The sequence below is a fragment of the Lipotes vexillifer genome, unplaced genomic scaffold (assembly GCF_000442215.2).
Source record: "Lipotes vexillifer unplaced genomic scaffold, Lipotes_vexillifer_v1.1 scaffold567, whole genome shotgun sequence".
NCBI lineage: Eukaryota > Metazoa > Chordata > Mammalia > Artiodactyla > Lipotidae > Lipotes > Lipotes vexillifer.
The window spans coordinates 1106197-1118941 of record NW_006776652.1 but is presented as its reverse complement, the minus strand read 5'-3'; the positions used below and the strand labels follow the sequence as shown (position 1 = coordinate 1118941).

The 12745-nt window shown below is 56.9% G+C and overlaps 1 protein-coding gene across 3 annotated transcripts in view; it reads left to right on the top strand.

Moving 5' to 3' along the window:
- GFRA2 (GDNF family receptor alpha 2) overlaps window positions 1-12745 on the top strand; it is a 105483-nt gene that overhangs the window by 4760 nt on the left and 87978 nt on the right. The window contains exons 2-3 of one of the 3 annotated variants that reach the window (XM_007450548.1): window positions 1155-1469; window positions 7544-7627. The exons of 1 other annotated variant lie outside the window; for it this stretch is intronic. In XM_007450548.1, coding sequence (XP_007450610.1) covers window positions 1155-1469; window positions 7544-7627 — 399 coding nt within the window. The remainder of the gene's footprint in view (window positions 1-1154; window positions 1470-7543; window positions 7628-12745) is intronic. One more of the 3 variants, XM_007450549.1, reaches the window with a different exon arrangement.

The following is a 12745-nucleotide window of genomic DNA, read 5'->3' as shown; positions in this document are numbered from 1 at the left end:
TCCCTACTCTTCCCCTTCGAATCTCCTTACTTGACCTCTTCCCTTCCGAGGACCGTGGGTTTGGACACTTGAGGCCGTGGATGAGGAGAGTGGACTGATTCCTGCTTGTTCATCGTTGGGGAGGCAAGGGGCTGTGTGCGAGGCCAGGGTCAGCTTGCAGGTGACTTGTTATTTGGCTTCTGGAAAGAAGAAAAAAAAGGGGAGACAGAGGGGAGAGGGTTTCAGGGGAGGGTGGGGGGGAGAGGAAAGAAAGAGAAAAAGAAATAGGGGAGAGAAAGGGAGAGAGACAGCCCGATGGAGAGAGGGAGAGAGGGAGGTGTGTGTGGGTGGGAGGTGTGGTGGGATGGAGTTGCTGGGTCTGCAGCATTTTCTTTGGCGGGGCCTGGGGTGGAACTTGTCCGTAGGGTACCTTTTCTGTCTCTGGCTGCACTGTGGGACAGGAAGGTGTGGAGGCCTGAGCCCCCCTGGAGGAGCGCCTCCTTCTGGGCTCAGACCATGGGGTCATGCTTGTCTCTCCCTGTGTCCTCGGGAAGTCTGGGGACTCAGAATGCGTAGACTGGGGGGTTAGAGGGGACTTTTCGGCCTGCGTGTGACCTTGAGTTGTCATCTCCCTTCTTTGGGCCTCGGTTTCCCCAGGGTAGAATGCAGGGGCTGACTCTGGCCTCTAAGAGGCTGTTTTGGATGGACCTCTGGCTGGACCCGAGGTTGCTGGGAGGAGGTCTGGGTGCTCTGAAAGTGAGATGCCCCCTCGGCCCACCCCAGGAGGCCCTGCAGCCGCCAGCTCTCTGCTGAGGCTGTGGCATCCTTCTCTGGCTTCCTGGCACCTTAGACTGTCTGTGGTCTTGCTGGGGCCTCTGGCTTTTCTGTGCTCCTGGGCCCAGGGCCACGGAGTGGAACCAGAAGAGAGTCTGGTAGGACCAGGGCAGAGGGCAGCTTTTCTCCTTTGGGTCTGAGGAGAGATGGTGGACTCTTGGGACCCTTTAGCAGCCCTTCCTCCGACCTGCTGTCTGTTGGGGAAGGCAGCCTTGAGTCGGCCTTGCTGTGCCGAGTAGAATGGGTGTGACTTTCCCAGAAGGGCCCAAGCCCCCAGGCCTGCCTCTGGGGTCGGAGACTGCGGCCCTCATTCGTGCTTGTCTTCCCTCCCCACCACCCAGAAGAGACCCTCCGCTCTTTGGCCAGCCCTTCCTCCCCGCAGGGCCCCGAGCTTCACGGCTGGCGCCCCCCAGTGGACTGTGTCCGGGCCAATGAGCTGTGCGCGGCCGAATCCAACTGCAGCTCCCGCTACCGCACGCTGCGCCAGTGCCTGGCCGGCCGGGACCGCAACACCATGCTGGCCAACAAGGAGTGCCAGGCGGCCCTGGAGGTGCTGCAGGAGAGCCCGCTGTACGACTGCCGCTGCAAGCGGGGCATGAAGAAGGAGCTGCAGTGCTTGCAGATCTACTGGAGCATCCACCTGGGGCTGAATGAGGGTAAGTCCGCCCGCCTCGATGGGAGGCACGCTGGGGATGGGGTGACGGGGAGGGCCTCCTGGGGCCCAGGTTCAGCGGGAGGGCCTGGTAACGGGGCAGAGTGGCCACAGCTCTCTCTCTCTCTCCGCCTTGCAGGGAACCTAGAACCCAGCCTAGGCGGGCAGCTGTTGTTGGAGAGACAGACGAAGGAGGAGGTGGGGAGGAGAGACGGTGGGGTGGTGGGAGGGGAAGAGAACCGGGGCTGGTTGGACGGCCATGTGCAGTGGTGACGAGAGAAGGTGAGGCAAGGGTACCCAGGTGGATGGACAAGTGAGGACAGAGGAGTGAGAAGGGGTAGGTGGCGTGAAGGCGGAGCTGTGAGGTCTGCACGAGAGCAAACCAGCACTTGACGCTCCCCGCTGCCCCCCTCCTGCCTTCCTGCTCCCAGGAGGCCTGCCCTTCAGGTGGCTTCCTGACCCCGGGCCTGGCCTAGGCACCTTCAACGGAGCTCTGAGCGGCGTGTAGGCAGCAGGTCCCACAGCCCTGGGCAAGCCCGCCTCCAAGGCCCAAGGCAGAGCCTGTAAGCCTTTCCCCGGACAGCCACCTTCTCCATTTCCTCCCCCTCCAGACTGGGGTGTGGAGGATTTGCTGGCCACCGGGGTCAGGCATTCACTTATTAATTCAGCAACTGTTTATTGAGAGTTTACTGGTTGCTAGGCATTGTGGCAACAGTTGAGAACAGCTGCGGCAGCCTCTGCCTTCGTGGAGCTCATGGTCGGGGGGCGATGCAGAGAAGTTATTTGGTGACAGTTATCTGTTATTTGGTGATGTGAGTGGAAAGCACTGGGTGCTGCGGCATCACTGAGCAGGGGCATCCAAACCCCTTCTTACAAAATCTAAAGTGCCTTCCTGGAAGAGGCAGCCTCCAAGCTGAGATTCAAGAATGAGCTGCAGTTACCTGGTGAAGGTGTATGGGGAGAGTATGGGAGGTGGAGGGAGAGCTTAAGCAAAGGCCTGCGGGTAACTCAGGTTAGTGGAACTCGCTTACAGACCTTCAGGTAACTCGGTGTGGTAGAGACGGGTGGAAGTGGGGATGGGGGAGGAGAGATGGGAGGGGTACGGATCTGGTGGGCAGCACCCCTGGAAGGTTTTACACGATGGATATGTGCTTCAGGACAAAGTTCATGTGGTTCCAATGAAGAGAGTAGATTGGAGAGACCGTTCGGAGGCCACTGCTGTGATACAGGCCAGGAATGATGGCGGCTGAATGAGGACAGTGGCAGGAAAGAAGGATCTAAGAGCTGTCCAGGAGGCAGAATCAACAGGTCTTGGTGAAGGGTCAGAGGAGTCAGGGGGGCCCCCAGTTTTCGGTCTTGGGCAGCTGGGTGGGTGATGTGGCTGATCACAGTGAAGGTATTGAGTGGGGGGAGGGCTGGGAGATGTGAATTTGTTCTGGGGTGTGTGCCTCTCACCGGCCCCGCCCTACAGACAGCTGGGCACGCAGGGCTGGGGGTCACGTGAGGAAGAGCGACTGGACATAGGGATTTAGAAGTCGCCAGCAGACTGCAGGTGGTAACTGGGGCTGAGGGAGTGAGTGCAGTCACATTGGGAGGAGGTCAGGGACAGAGCCCCCAGGACCACTGCCATTTAAAGATGGGCTGCAAGGATGACTAAGGAGGCTCTGGGGGTGAGGTAAGAGGGACAGTAGGATACCTCGGGAGGGGCTCACTCTCAGAGGAAGGAGGGTCACCAGCCTCTGAGAGTTTAGGCCCAGCAGGAGAGGGTTTTCGGAAAGGGTCCCTCATGCCCTTGGGGTGAGCGCCTTAGGTGGCTGCTGGGAGCAGAAGCCTGCTTAGGGGGTGCCTGGGAGCTGGCGAGAGGGGAATGATGACTGTGGCCAAGTTCTTGAATTTTGGTGTGAAGATGGGGGGAGAACAAAGGATGACTTTTTCTTTTTAAGCTGCGAGAGAGTCGAGCAGTTTAAATTCTAAGGTAGGATAGTAGTGATGGAGAGGCTGAGGTGAAGAAGGGAGAGGGGTGCTCTGTGGGTCTGTGCTCTTGGGGGAGGGGAGGCGTCAGCCTAGGATCCGAGGGGCGCCGCCTCCAGCTGTTGGAGGGGGAGGAGGAAACTGGGCCCAGGGGTGGGACCTGGATTTCGAGAGGTTCCTGAGCAGTGGCCTCGAGGGTTCAAACGTGGCCTGAAAATAGGAATAAGCGGGCGTGGAATTATGAATAGTATTACCACCATTAGTAACAAAGTAATTCCTCCTGAATCGGGTGGTCATTTCTTCTGTTGCTAGCAATGCTGGAGTCGTAGAACTAGAAGTTAGCAAAGAGAGGGAGCCGGCCACAGAGACGGGCACTCTGTTCTCCGTGAGACAAGGAGACGTGTCCCTGCCCGCCACACCGGCTGACTCCGTGCCCAGAACATTAAAGACCCCGATGCAGCCAGCTGGGTTGTTTAGGTTTTTGCTTTCTTTCCGACAGCCTTCAGTTTCAACCCGAGGGGGATTGGGCAGAAGGTGGGTGGGCTTGCTGTGGGTGCAGAATGGACAGGAAAGGGATGGAAGGGCTGCTGGCTAGAGAGTTGGGCGGGCCGCCTGAGAACCTTCCCATCGGACTGGCTCCGTGGGCACCGCATCAGGGCTCTGGGGACCTTGCTCGGAGCCGGGACGATGAGGCAGTTTGATGATAACAAGAAGCATCATGTGCATTTTATGCTGCCTTCTGCTGTGTGTTCAAGGCCCTTTCAACCCAGGAGGGCCTGACTGTAAACTCTCCCCGTTCCAAGGCTTGAGATCGTTTGTTGGTTCATTTACTCAACAAATATCTGTTAAGCACCTACTGTGTGCTTCAGAGGGTGAAAGCACTGGGGAAGCCGTGGTCCCTGTGCTGGCGTGTACTGGCTGGGAGACCCTTCCCCTGGTCCCACTCTAGAAAGGCAGACCCCTGCTTTTCTCCTTCCTCAGAACCCTGCCCCCCCAACCCCTTGCAGATTGCACAGTCCCCTCCCCCTGGGTCTTGGGGCTAGAGGTGGTTTCTGTCCAGGGCTGACCGGAGGAACCCAGAGGCCTTGTAACAGCAGGTGGTGTTCCTCTGAGGGACAGGATCTTCCTGAGAGGGGGCTATTCCTGGTGTGGGGTGAGTGGTCTTCTGGGGAGGCTACAGGCACACCCTCCCTATTGCTTAAGACTCTTAATAACTTGGCTTGGGCCAGGGTGGGGGGATCACGGAGAGGAGAGACCCATGTGGGTTTGCACTTAGATTCTGGCTTCTCCTGCTGCGATTATCCAGAGACTCGGCTCCACCTTCTGCCTCTACCTGAGGCTGAGCTCGCTGGTGCAGACTGAGGCTCTCAGCGTGTGGGCAGAGCTGGCGGTGGCAGGATTGTGGCCTCTGCCGAGCTCCTAGACAGTCCCAACCGCAAAGGGCCTCGAGATCATTCTGGCGGGGAAGCTGAGATGCAGGGAGGCGACTCGGGGGCTTCCCAGGGCACACAGCAAGCAGCTGGTGGGACCAGGCTCCCGACTCCTTATCCGGACCCCTTTCCACTGCCCTGGGGGAGAGCTGTGGCCTTGGGCCCATCTTCCCCTCTGCCATCACCACCCCCGTAACCACCAGTATTTACACGGTGGGGCTGTCACTGTTGGCTGCACAGGGGACCAGGCTTCTTGCCTTCTCCAAAGGTGATGCTGAAGTTCAAGGTCATCCTGGTCCTGCAAACGTGACGCGCCGAGGCCTCTCCTACTTATCATCTCCCAGGTCGTGGCCTTGGAATCTGACATCCTGGATTTGGCTTCAGTCTGGCTGCCAGGCAGGTCTCGGATTTCCTGCTGGTGAATTCCGCTGCAGGAGCAGGAGATGGAAGTTGAGTTAAATAGGACGGGCCCCTCCCTCGCGGTCATGGAAGAGGCTCTTTTACCCCAGAGATCCATCCCCTGTCCCCTCCTAGTCAGTCGTACTAGCCATACCCAGGCACGGTGCTATGCCACATGCTGTAGGGACAGACAGACCCTGCTCTGGGGGAGCAGTCCAGCCCACAGAAGATTGCTCTGTGAAAAGTTAAGCAACAGTAGTACTTGTTTAAGAACAATTTGGGGGCTTCCCTGGTGGCGCAGTGCTTGAGAGTCCGCCTGCCGATGCAGAGGACGTGGGTTCGTGCCCCGGTCCGGGAAGATCCCACGTGACGCGGAGCGGCTGGGCCCGTGGGCCATGGCCGCTGATCCTGCGCGTCCGGAGCCTGTGCTCCGCAATGTGAGAGGCCACAGCAGTGAGAGGCCCACGTACTGCCAAAAAAAAAAAAAGGAACAATTTGGTTTCAATAACACTTTTTATTTTTGGAGACAGTATTCATAATGGTTAAGAACTTGGACTCTGGAGCCAAATTCCTGGGTTTGAAACCAGGCTCTGCCACTTACCAGCTGTGTGACGTCGAGCAAGTACCTCAGTGTCTCTGTGCCCCAGTTCCTTAACAGTAAAATAGGGAGAATAATAGTGCCTACCCCCTGGAGAAATTAAGAGGATTAAATGAGTTAGTACATCTGAAGCACTTGTAATAGTGCTGGCACGAGGCACAATACAACATCATCTTTATTACAAAAATGCTTCCTAAACTCTTGTGTTGTTTGGCTGCAGCAGATAGCATGGCTGGTAACCCCACCACAGGGAGTTTCTCCAGTGCCGGTGGGTAGAGTGGAGGATGCTGAGATCATGCAGGCCTGCGATGACCCTGCATGCCCCGGGGGTAGGTGGGATTGGAGACAGGCCTGAAGGAAAGAGTAACCTTTGGATTAGGTCCGTTGGCCGGTACCAGTGGGCACCCCCTGTGCGTAAGGTGCCCTGTGTGCTGGGTGTGGCAGGGCCTAAGGTGCTCCTGTGAGGTACAGTGAAGGGCGGGGCCGCTTCTCCAGGGGGCGTGCTCTTCCTCCATGTCCTCTGGGGGGTCTGTACCCTTCTCTGGGGGGTCTGCCTGGTATAGCAGACAGATGCCTGGTCCGTGGACCAGCGGAGGGCTGGTTAAGCCTTGAGGGCTAGACTGTGGGTGACTTTGGGGGCCTGGCTGAACGAGCCCCTTGCAAGCAGATTGCAAGGCTCCTCTTCTGGAGGCCGGCTCCTTCCTGCAGGTGGCCCCCAGGGGTGCTGCCCCACGTGCTCCTCTTTAGGTGGGGGTACTTGCCTGTGGCACTGGGCCCCGGGCGGACGGGAAATCAGTGTGTGAGGCTGTGGTCATCATCTGTCTCTCCCGCCCGCTCGACACACACACACACACACACACACACACACACACACACACACACAGTCTGAGTGATTATCCATTGATTTCTCCTCGCCGTCATGTCTCAAGAGGATATTTCCTTTGCTGCCGAGGCATTGGCAGAGGAGGCTGGAGTCCCGCTGAGGTGGTGGTGGGTCTCCAGGGCAGCCTTGTGTCATTTATCTCCTGTCACTCGCTTGCTTTTCTGTTCCCCGAGCCTCTGGTGCACCCCGGAGCCTGGAGGAGAGGGCTGAGAAGCAGCAGGTGGAGGGGAAGACGGGTCGGGAGTCAGTCAAGACAGGAGCCGCAGTCAGGCCTCCACCCAGCGGACCTTCAGCCAGTCAGATTCTCCTGGTGGCATGGTGGGAAGCAAAGGGGAAATCCTGTCCCCTTAAGTCTGGGCAGAGCCAGCCTGGTGTGATGGGAGAGAATGCTGGTGTGAGGCTGGAGTCCAGCTCAAGCTCCGCCATGAGTAGCTGTGTGATCTCAGGCAGGTTGCTTTGCCTCTCTGGGCCACCTCAGAGCCCTCCCCTGTGAAATGAGGAAGTTGTACTCAATGACTGTGGAGGGTCCTTTGGCTTCAGATCCTGGGATTTGTACCTGGCCTTCCACAGGGTTCCAGCTCCCCTGTGCCTTCTTTCCAGAAGCATTCGGAAGTCCTTAGAAGAGGCCGGGACATGCAGAGAGGTCACGAGGGAGATGTATTAGGCAGTTCTGACCTGCTGTGGTTGGAGAGAAGTGCCTTGCTCATGTGAAATGTGCAGCATTTCATTCCTCTAACCTGCCCTGTGAAGCTTTGGGCAGGATGTGAGCCTGGGCCTGACACGGTTCTCTCTTCTAGGTGAGGAGTTTTATGAAGCCTCACCCTACGAGCCAGTGACCGCCCGCCTCTCGGACATCTTCAGGCTTGCTTCAATCTTCTCAGGTGAGTGGGCTCATGCTGGGGCCTTGCCAGACCTGCTCTGGTCCCCGTGGGTGGTGGATCAGGCCTCGGGGCTTGGCTCAGGTGTCGGCTTGCCAGCAGGTCCCTGAACGCCTCTGAGCCTGGGGTCTTCATCTGTAAAGAGGGAACCGTAACACCCACCCACAAGGTTGTGTGTGGCATAAAGCATTTAGGGAATTGCCTAGAATGAGCTTGCCGTGCAGGAGATCTTGAATCTGAAACGTGGTATTGCTCTCCCATTTCGTCACCTGTCCTGCCTGGCTGGGTCCTTGCCAGCTGTTCTACTCTGGCCAAGTTACTCGACCTCTCTATGCCTCAGTTTCCTCTCTGGTGCAGAGGGGAGAGTACCTACCTCGTTGGATGGTCATGAGGTCAGAGTGAACCAGTGGCTGTCCAGGGCTCAGCATGCTGCCGAGCGCGTGAGAGCCGTTGGCCGTGGTTGTCGGCGTTCCTATCATCATCGTCCATTCTGCTCTGAAATTCCCCTCTCCCCTGGGGGCTCTGCTTCTTGAATCCCGCTGAGGAGAGCCTCTGCTCTCTGGCCACTCCTGCCTTGGCCTGCCTGGGGAGTGAGAAGACCCATTTGAGCTCTAGCTTTGCTTGCCGTGGTCTGTGTATAGGAGCCCAGTGAGTTTTTTGGTTCTTTCTTCTTGGCCTTGTTCCCTCTGGCCTTTGGGTGACCCAGGGCAGCCTGCCCCTGCTCAGGCACTAGGGAGGACCTTCCGGTTTTGGGAACTCTTGGGGCTGGGATGAGCTTCCTGGAGTCACCAATGCTGCTTAAAGGGGGCCAGGGTGGGCTTGCTCGCGGGCCCCAGACCTCAGGCTTCCAGGCACTTTGTGGCAACGTGTAAAACCTTCCGGTTTCTTTTGCTCTAAGCCAGGGTTTCTCAACAGCAACATTATTGACATTGACCTGGGTAATTCTCTCCGTGGCAGGAGCCGTCCTGTGCACTGTAAGATGTTTAGCAGCATCCCTGGCCTCTACCTACTGGACACTAGTAGCAGTCCCCCAAGTTGTGACAACCCAGTGTGTCTCCAGACACTGCCAAATGTCCCCTGGGGGCACAGTCGCTGCCAGTTGAGAAGAACTATTCTAGACTGTGAAATGAAAGATTCTCCAGTGAGACCCTAAGCCCTTTCAAATGAAGAACTCTCTAGGACAATGTTTCTCAAACTTTTTCTTTGTTTTCATTGTTGCCCCTCTAAGGAGAAAAGTTAATTCTCTCTAACTAGAGAAATACTGTCTTAGTCTGCCTGGGCTGCCATAACAAAATACCGTAGACTGGATGGCTTAAATGACAGAAGTCTATTATCTCACGGTTCTGGAGGCTGGAAGTCCAAGATCAAGGTCTGGCAGGTTTGATTTCTGGTGAGGGCTCTCTTCCTGGTTTGCAGACATCAGCCTTCTCACTGTGTCCTCACAGGGTAGGGGTGGGAATGGGTGGGAATGGGTGGGAAGGAAGTGGGGGATTGGAGTGGGGAGATAGAGAGAAGAGAGAGAAGAGAGAGGGGGGTGGAGGGAGAGAGAGAGAGAGAGAGAGAGAGAGAGAGAGAGAGAGAGAAAGGTCTCTTCCTCCTCTTATAAGGTTACTAGTCCTACTGGATTATGGCTCCACCCTTATGACCTCATTTAACCTTAATTACCTCCTAAAAGCCCTATCTTCAAATACAGTCACATTGGGGGTTTAGGGCTTCAGCATATGAGTTTGGGGAGGGGACACAATTTAGTCCATAGTAAATGCCAAGTATTAAAGTTTTGTCAGATAGGGTTGAGTTTTGGAGGGCCACAGACCATTGTTATATCTACCTTTTTTTTGCCTACCCAGGAGCCCGTTTTTGCTCCCCTGGGGGTGATACCCTCCTCTCCCATTGAGAAAGCATGCTCTAAGGGATTGAGATAGGATGATACACATGTACCGGTGGGAGAAATCCTGGGCCCCGTGAGAAGGCAGGCACTGGCCAAAGGGTGACCATCTGGACATACCCTTGGGCCCTGGTGGTGGGCAGGGTTAGTGGTGGATGGTATGGTGACTTCGAAGATGGTCTGTGCATTGAGTGGCCTTCCCTGGGCTCTCATCATCATACCCCGCAGTGGGGTGATGGCCGAGGTTCCCATCCTGCCTCTGCCTGTGGCACTGTGATGATGCAGTGACAAGCCTTGCCCATCCCACAGGGCTGAACTGGGTGATTGACTGACTGAGGCCCCTCCTAGCACAGACATTCTGATTCTCACATTTCCTGGTTAGTTTTGGGCTACTCCTTTTGAGACAGTGCTAGGGGGCTCCAGCAGATTGAGGAGATGGTTTGCGCGTGGACGCTGTGATGGAGAAATCCCAGTGGCCCGACATACCCATTTCCCACCCTACCGTGGGCTCAGGTGCTACTGCCTGGGCGGGAGCCACTGGGTTTACCTCCAGTGAAGAAATGGCTTTGGCTTTTGCCCCTTGAAGGTTGAAGGTCAGAGGTCCGCACCTGAGCTCAGGCCTCTGCTGCTTCCTGGACTGACACTAAGTATCTTCCTGGCAGAAAATCTTTCCGTAATGGACTTGACACTCTGTGGGACAAGGATGTTGACAAGACAAATGAGGAGATTACTGGTCTGCAGCTCACTGAATCAGCATCCTTTACCTGCTGCTCAGATGGAACTGGGCCCCACACGACCGTAGATCCCTGGGCTCTGGGGACCACTCCCCACAGTGAGGGCAAGGCTCTCCCTCATTGCCCCTGCTGACCCCGCTCCACCCAGAGCAGCCCTCGAGTTGCTGCACGGGCGGCTCTACCTGGGGAAACTCTGGTACATAGCTGGGTGGGGAGGCCCTGGCCCAGCCACCAAGAAACCAAGTGGGCCATGGTGGGGAGCACGCAGCTGAAAGAAGGCTGGATGGGGAGCCGGGACCCTGATTCCAGCTCATTCTCTGCCACAGATGAGCTGATGGGCTTGGGCGGGTCACTTCCCTCCTCCAGACCTTACATTTCTTTTCTGAAGAAGGAAGAGGTGAGCTTAGAGCAGCCTTTTCCCCATCGAGGCGCACGGACAACGGCAGTGGTGTTTGGTATCTAGGAAGAGCAGAGCAGCTTGGAGCTCCGGTGGTCACAGGCCCTTGCCTGGCTGCCCTGCGGGCTGAGGGGTCAATATCTGGGCACACGTATCACCCACCCGTGGCTCGCTGCCTGGGAAATCCTGGTCTGGGGGACCCCAGATCCTGCACTGATGCTCCAGGATGATAGCAATCTGCCCTGCAGGATTGTATGGAGTCCCTCCCCACTTCTGCACACTTACATGTGGCTGTATGTTGTCCCCCCGCAGCCATCTCTGTGTGGAGAGGCTGCAGTGTGGGCCACGGAGGCTCCTCTAGGTCACACTACCCCCAGTCGGGGCCCAGGGACTTGGAGAAGGGTTGGGCGGGAGCCACTGGGTTTACCTCCAGTGAAGAAATGGCTTTGGCTTTTGCCCCTTGAAGGTTGAAGGTCAGAGGTCCGCACCTGAGCTCAGGCCTCTGCTGCTTCCTGGACTGACACTAAGTATCTTCCTGGCAGAAAATCTTTCCGTAATGGACTTGACACTCTGTGGGACAAGGATGTTGACAAGACAAATGAGGAGATTACTGGTCTGCAGCTCACTGAATCAGCATCCTTTACCTGCTGCTCAGATGGAACTGGGCCCCACACGACCGTAGATCCCTGGGCTCTGGGGACCACTCCCCACAGTGAGGGCAAGGCTCTCCCTCATTGCCCCTGCTGACCCCGCTCCACCCAGAGCAGCCCTCGAGTTGCTGCACGGGCGGCTCTACCTGGGGAAACTCTGGTACATAGCTGGGTGGGGAGGCCCTGGCCCAGCCACCAAGAAACCAAGTGGGCCATGGTGGGGAGCACGCAGCTGAAAGAAGGCTGGATGGGGAGCCGGGACCCTGATTCCAGCTCATTCTCTGCCACAGATGAGCTGATGGGCTTGGGCGGGTCACTTCCCTCCTCCAGACCTTACATTTCTTTTCTGAAGAAGGAAGAGGTGAGCTTAGAGCAGCCTTTTCCCCATCGAGGCGCACGGACAACGGCAGTGGTGTTTGGTATCTAGGAAGAGCAGAGCAGCTTGGAGCTCCGGTGGTCACAGGCCCTTGCCTGGCTGCCCTGCGGGCTGAGGGGTCAATATCTGGGCACACGTATCACCCACCCGTGGCTCGCTGCCTGGGAAATCCTGGTCTGGGGGACCCCAGATCCTGCACTGATGCTCCAGGATGATAGCAATCTGCCCTGCAGGATTGTATGGAGTCCCTCCCCACTTCTGCACACTTACATGTGGCTGTATGTTGTCCCCCCGCAGCCATCTCTGTGTGGAGAGGCTGCAGTGTGGGCCACGGAGGCTCCTCTAGGTCACACTACCCCCAGTCGGGGCCCAGGGACTTGGAGAAGGGTGCTCTTGTATCTTTGGGGCCGAGTTGCTACCATCTGAGAATTCGGGGCCTCCTGGAATGTGTTTTCTTCTTTCCCGATGGCCTGCTCTCTGTTGGGCTTCTTTGAAAGCCCAGCTGGGATTCTGTTGGCAAAGAAAGCTGCCGGGACTCCCCCAACACTCTCTGATGCCGAGGCCCTGGGGGAAGGGCAAGTCCTCCCCTCTTGTCTGCTTAGTTCAGAGACAGGTGCTGGGATCAGTGACTGGGTCTGGGATTCCTGGTGTCCAGTTAATCCCAAGTCCAAGGCCGGGAGGGGAGCAGTCTGGCTCTGCCCTGAACAGTGGGGACAGGGTTGTTGGAGGGATCCAGATGTCCTGTCCTAACCTTGTAGACGGGAAGGGAGATTTCACGGAGAAGAAATTAAGTTTGTAAGGAGGTTTGTCCTGTTTCTAGCAATTTGAACTGCCCTTGGAAACAGGAAATGGAGTGTTTCTGGAGGCCTTGTTGGGCCTTTTTGAGCTATAGTGCCTACATTTGTAAAATGAGAAGGGGGTGGCTACTGGTCTGGTCGATACAGAGGAGTCCATGAGGATGGATGCAGGCAAAGTGACAGCTATCCTCTCTGCCGAGGATGCTCCTCTAGAGGGGTCCCTTGGGTGGAGTCCCTCCCTCCCCAAGCGCCTGTGACCCCGTGAATACTGACCCAGCTGAT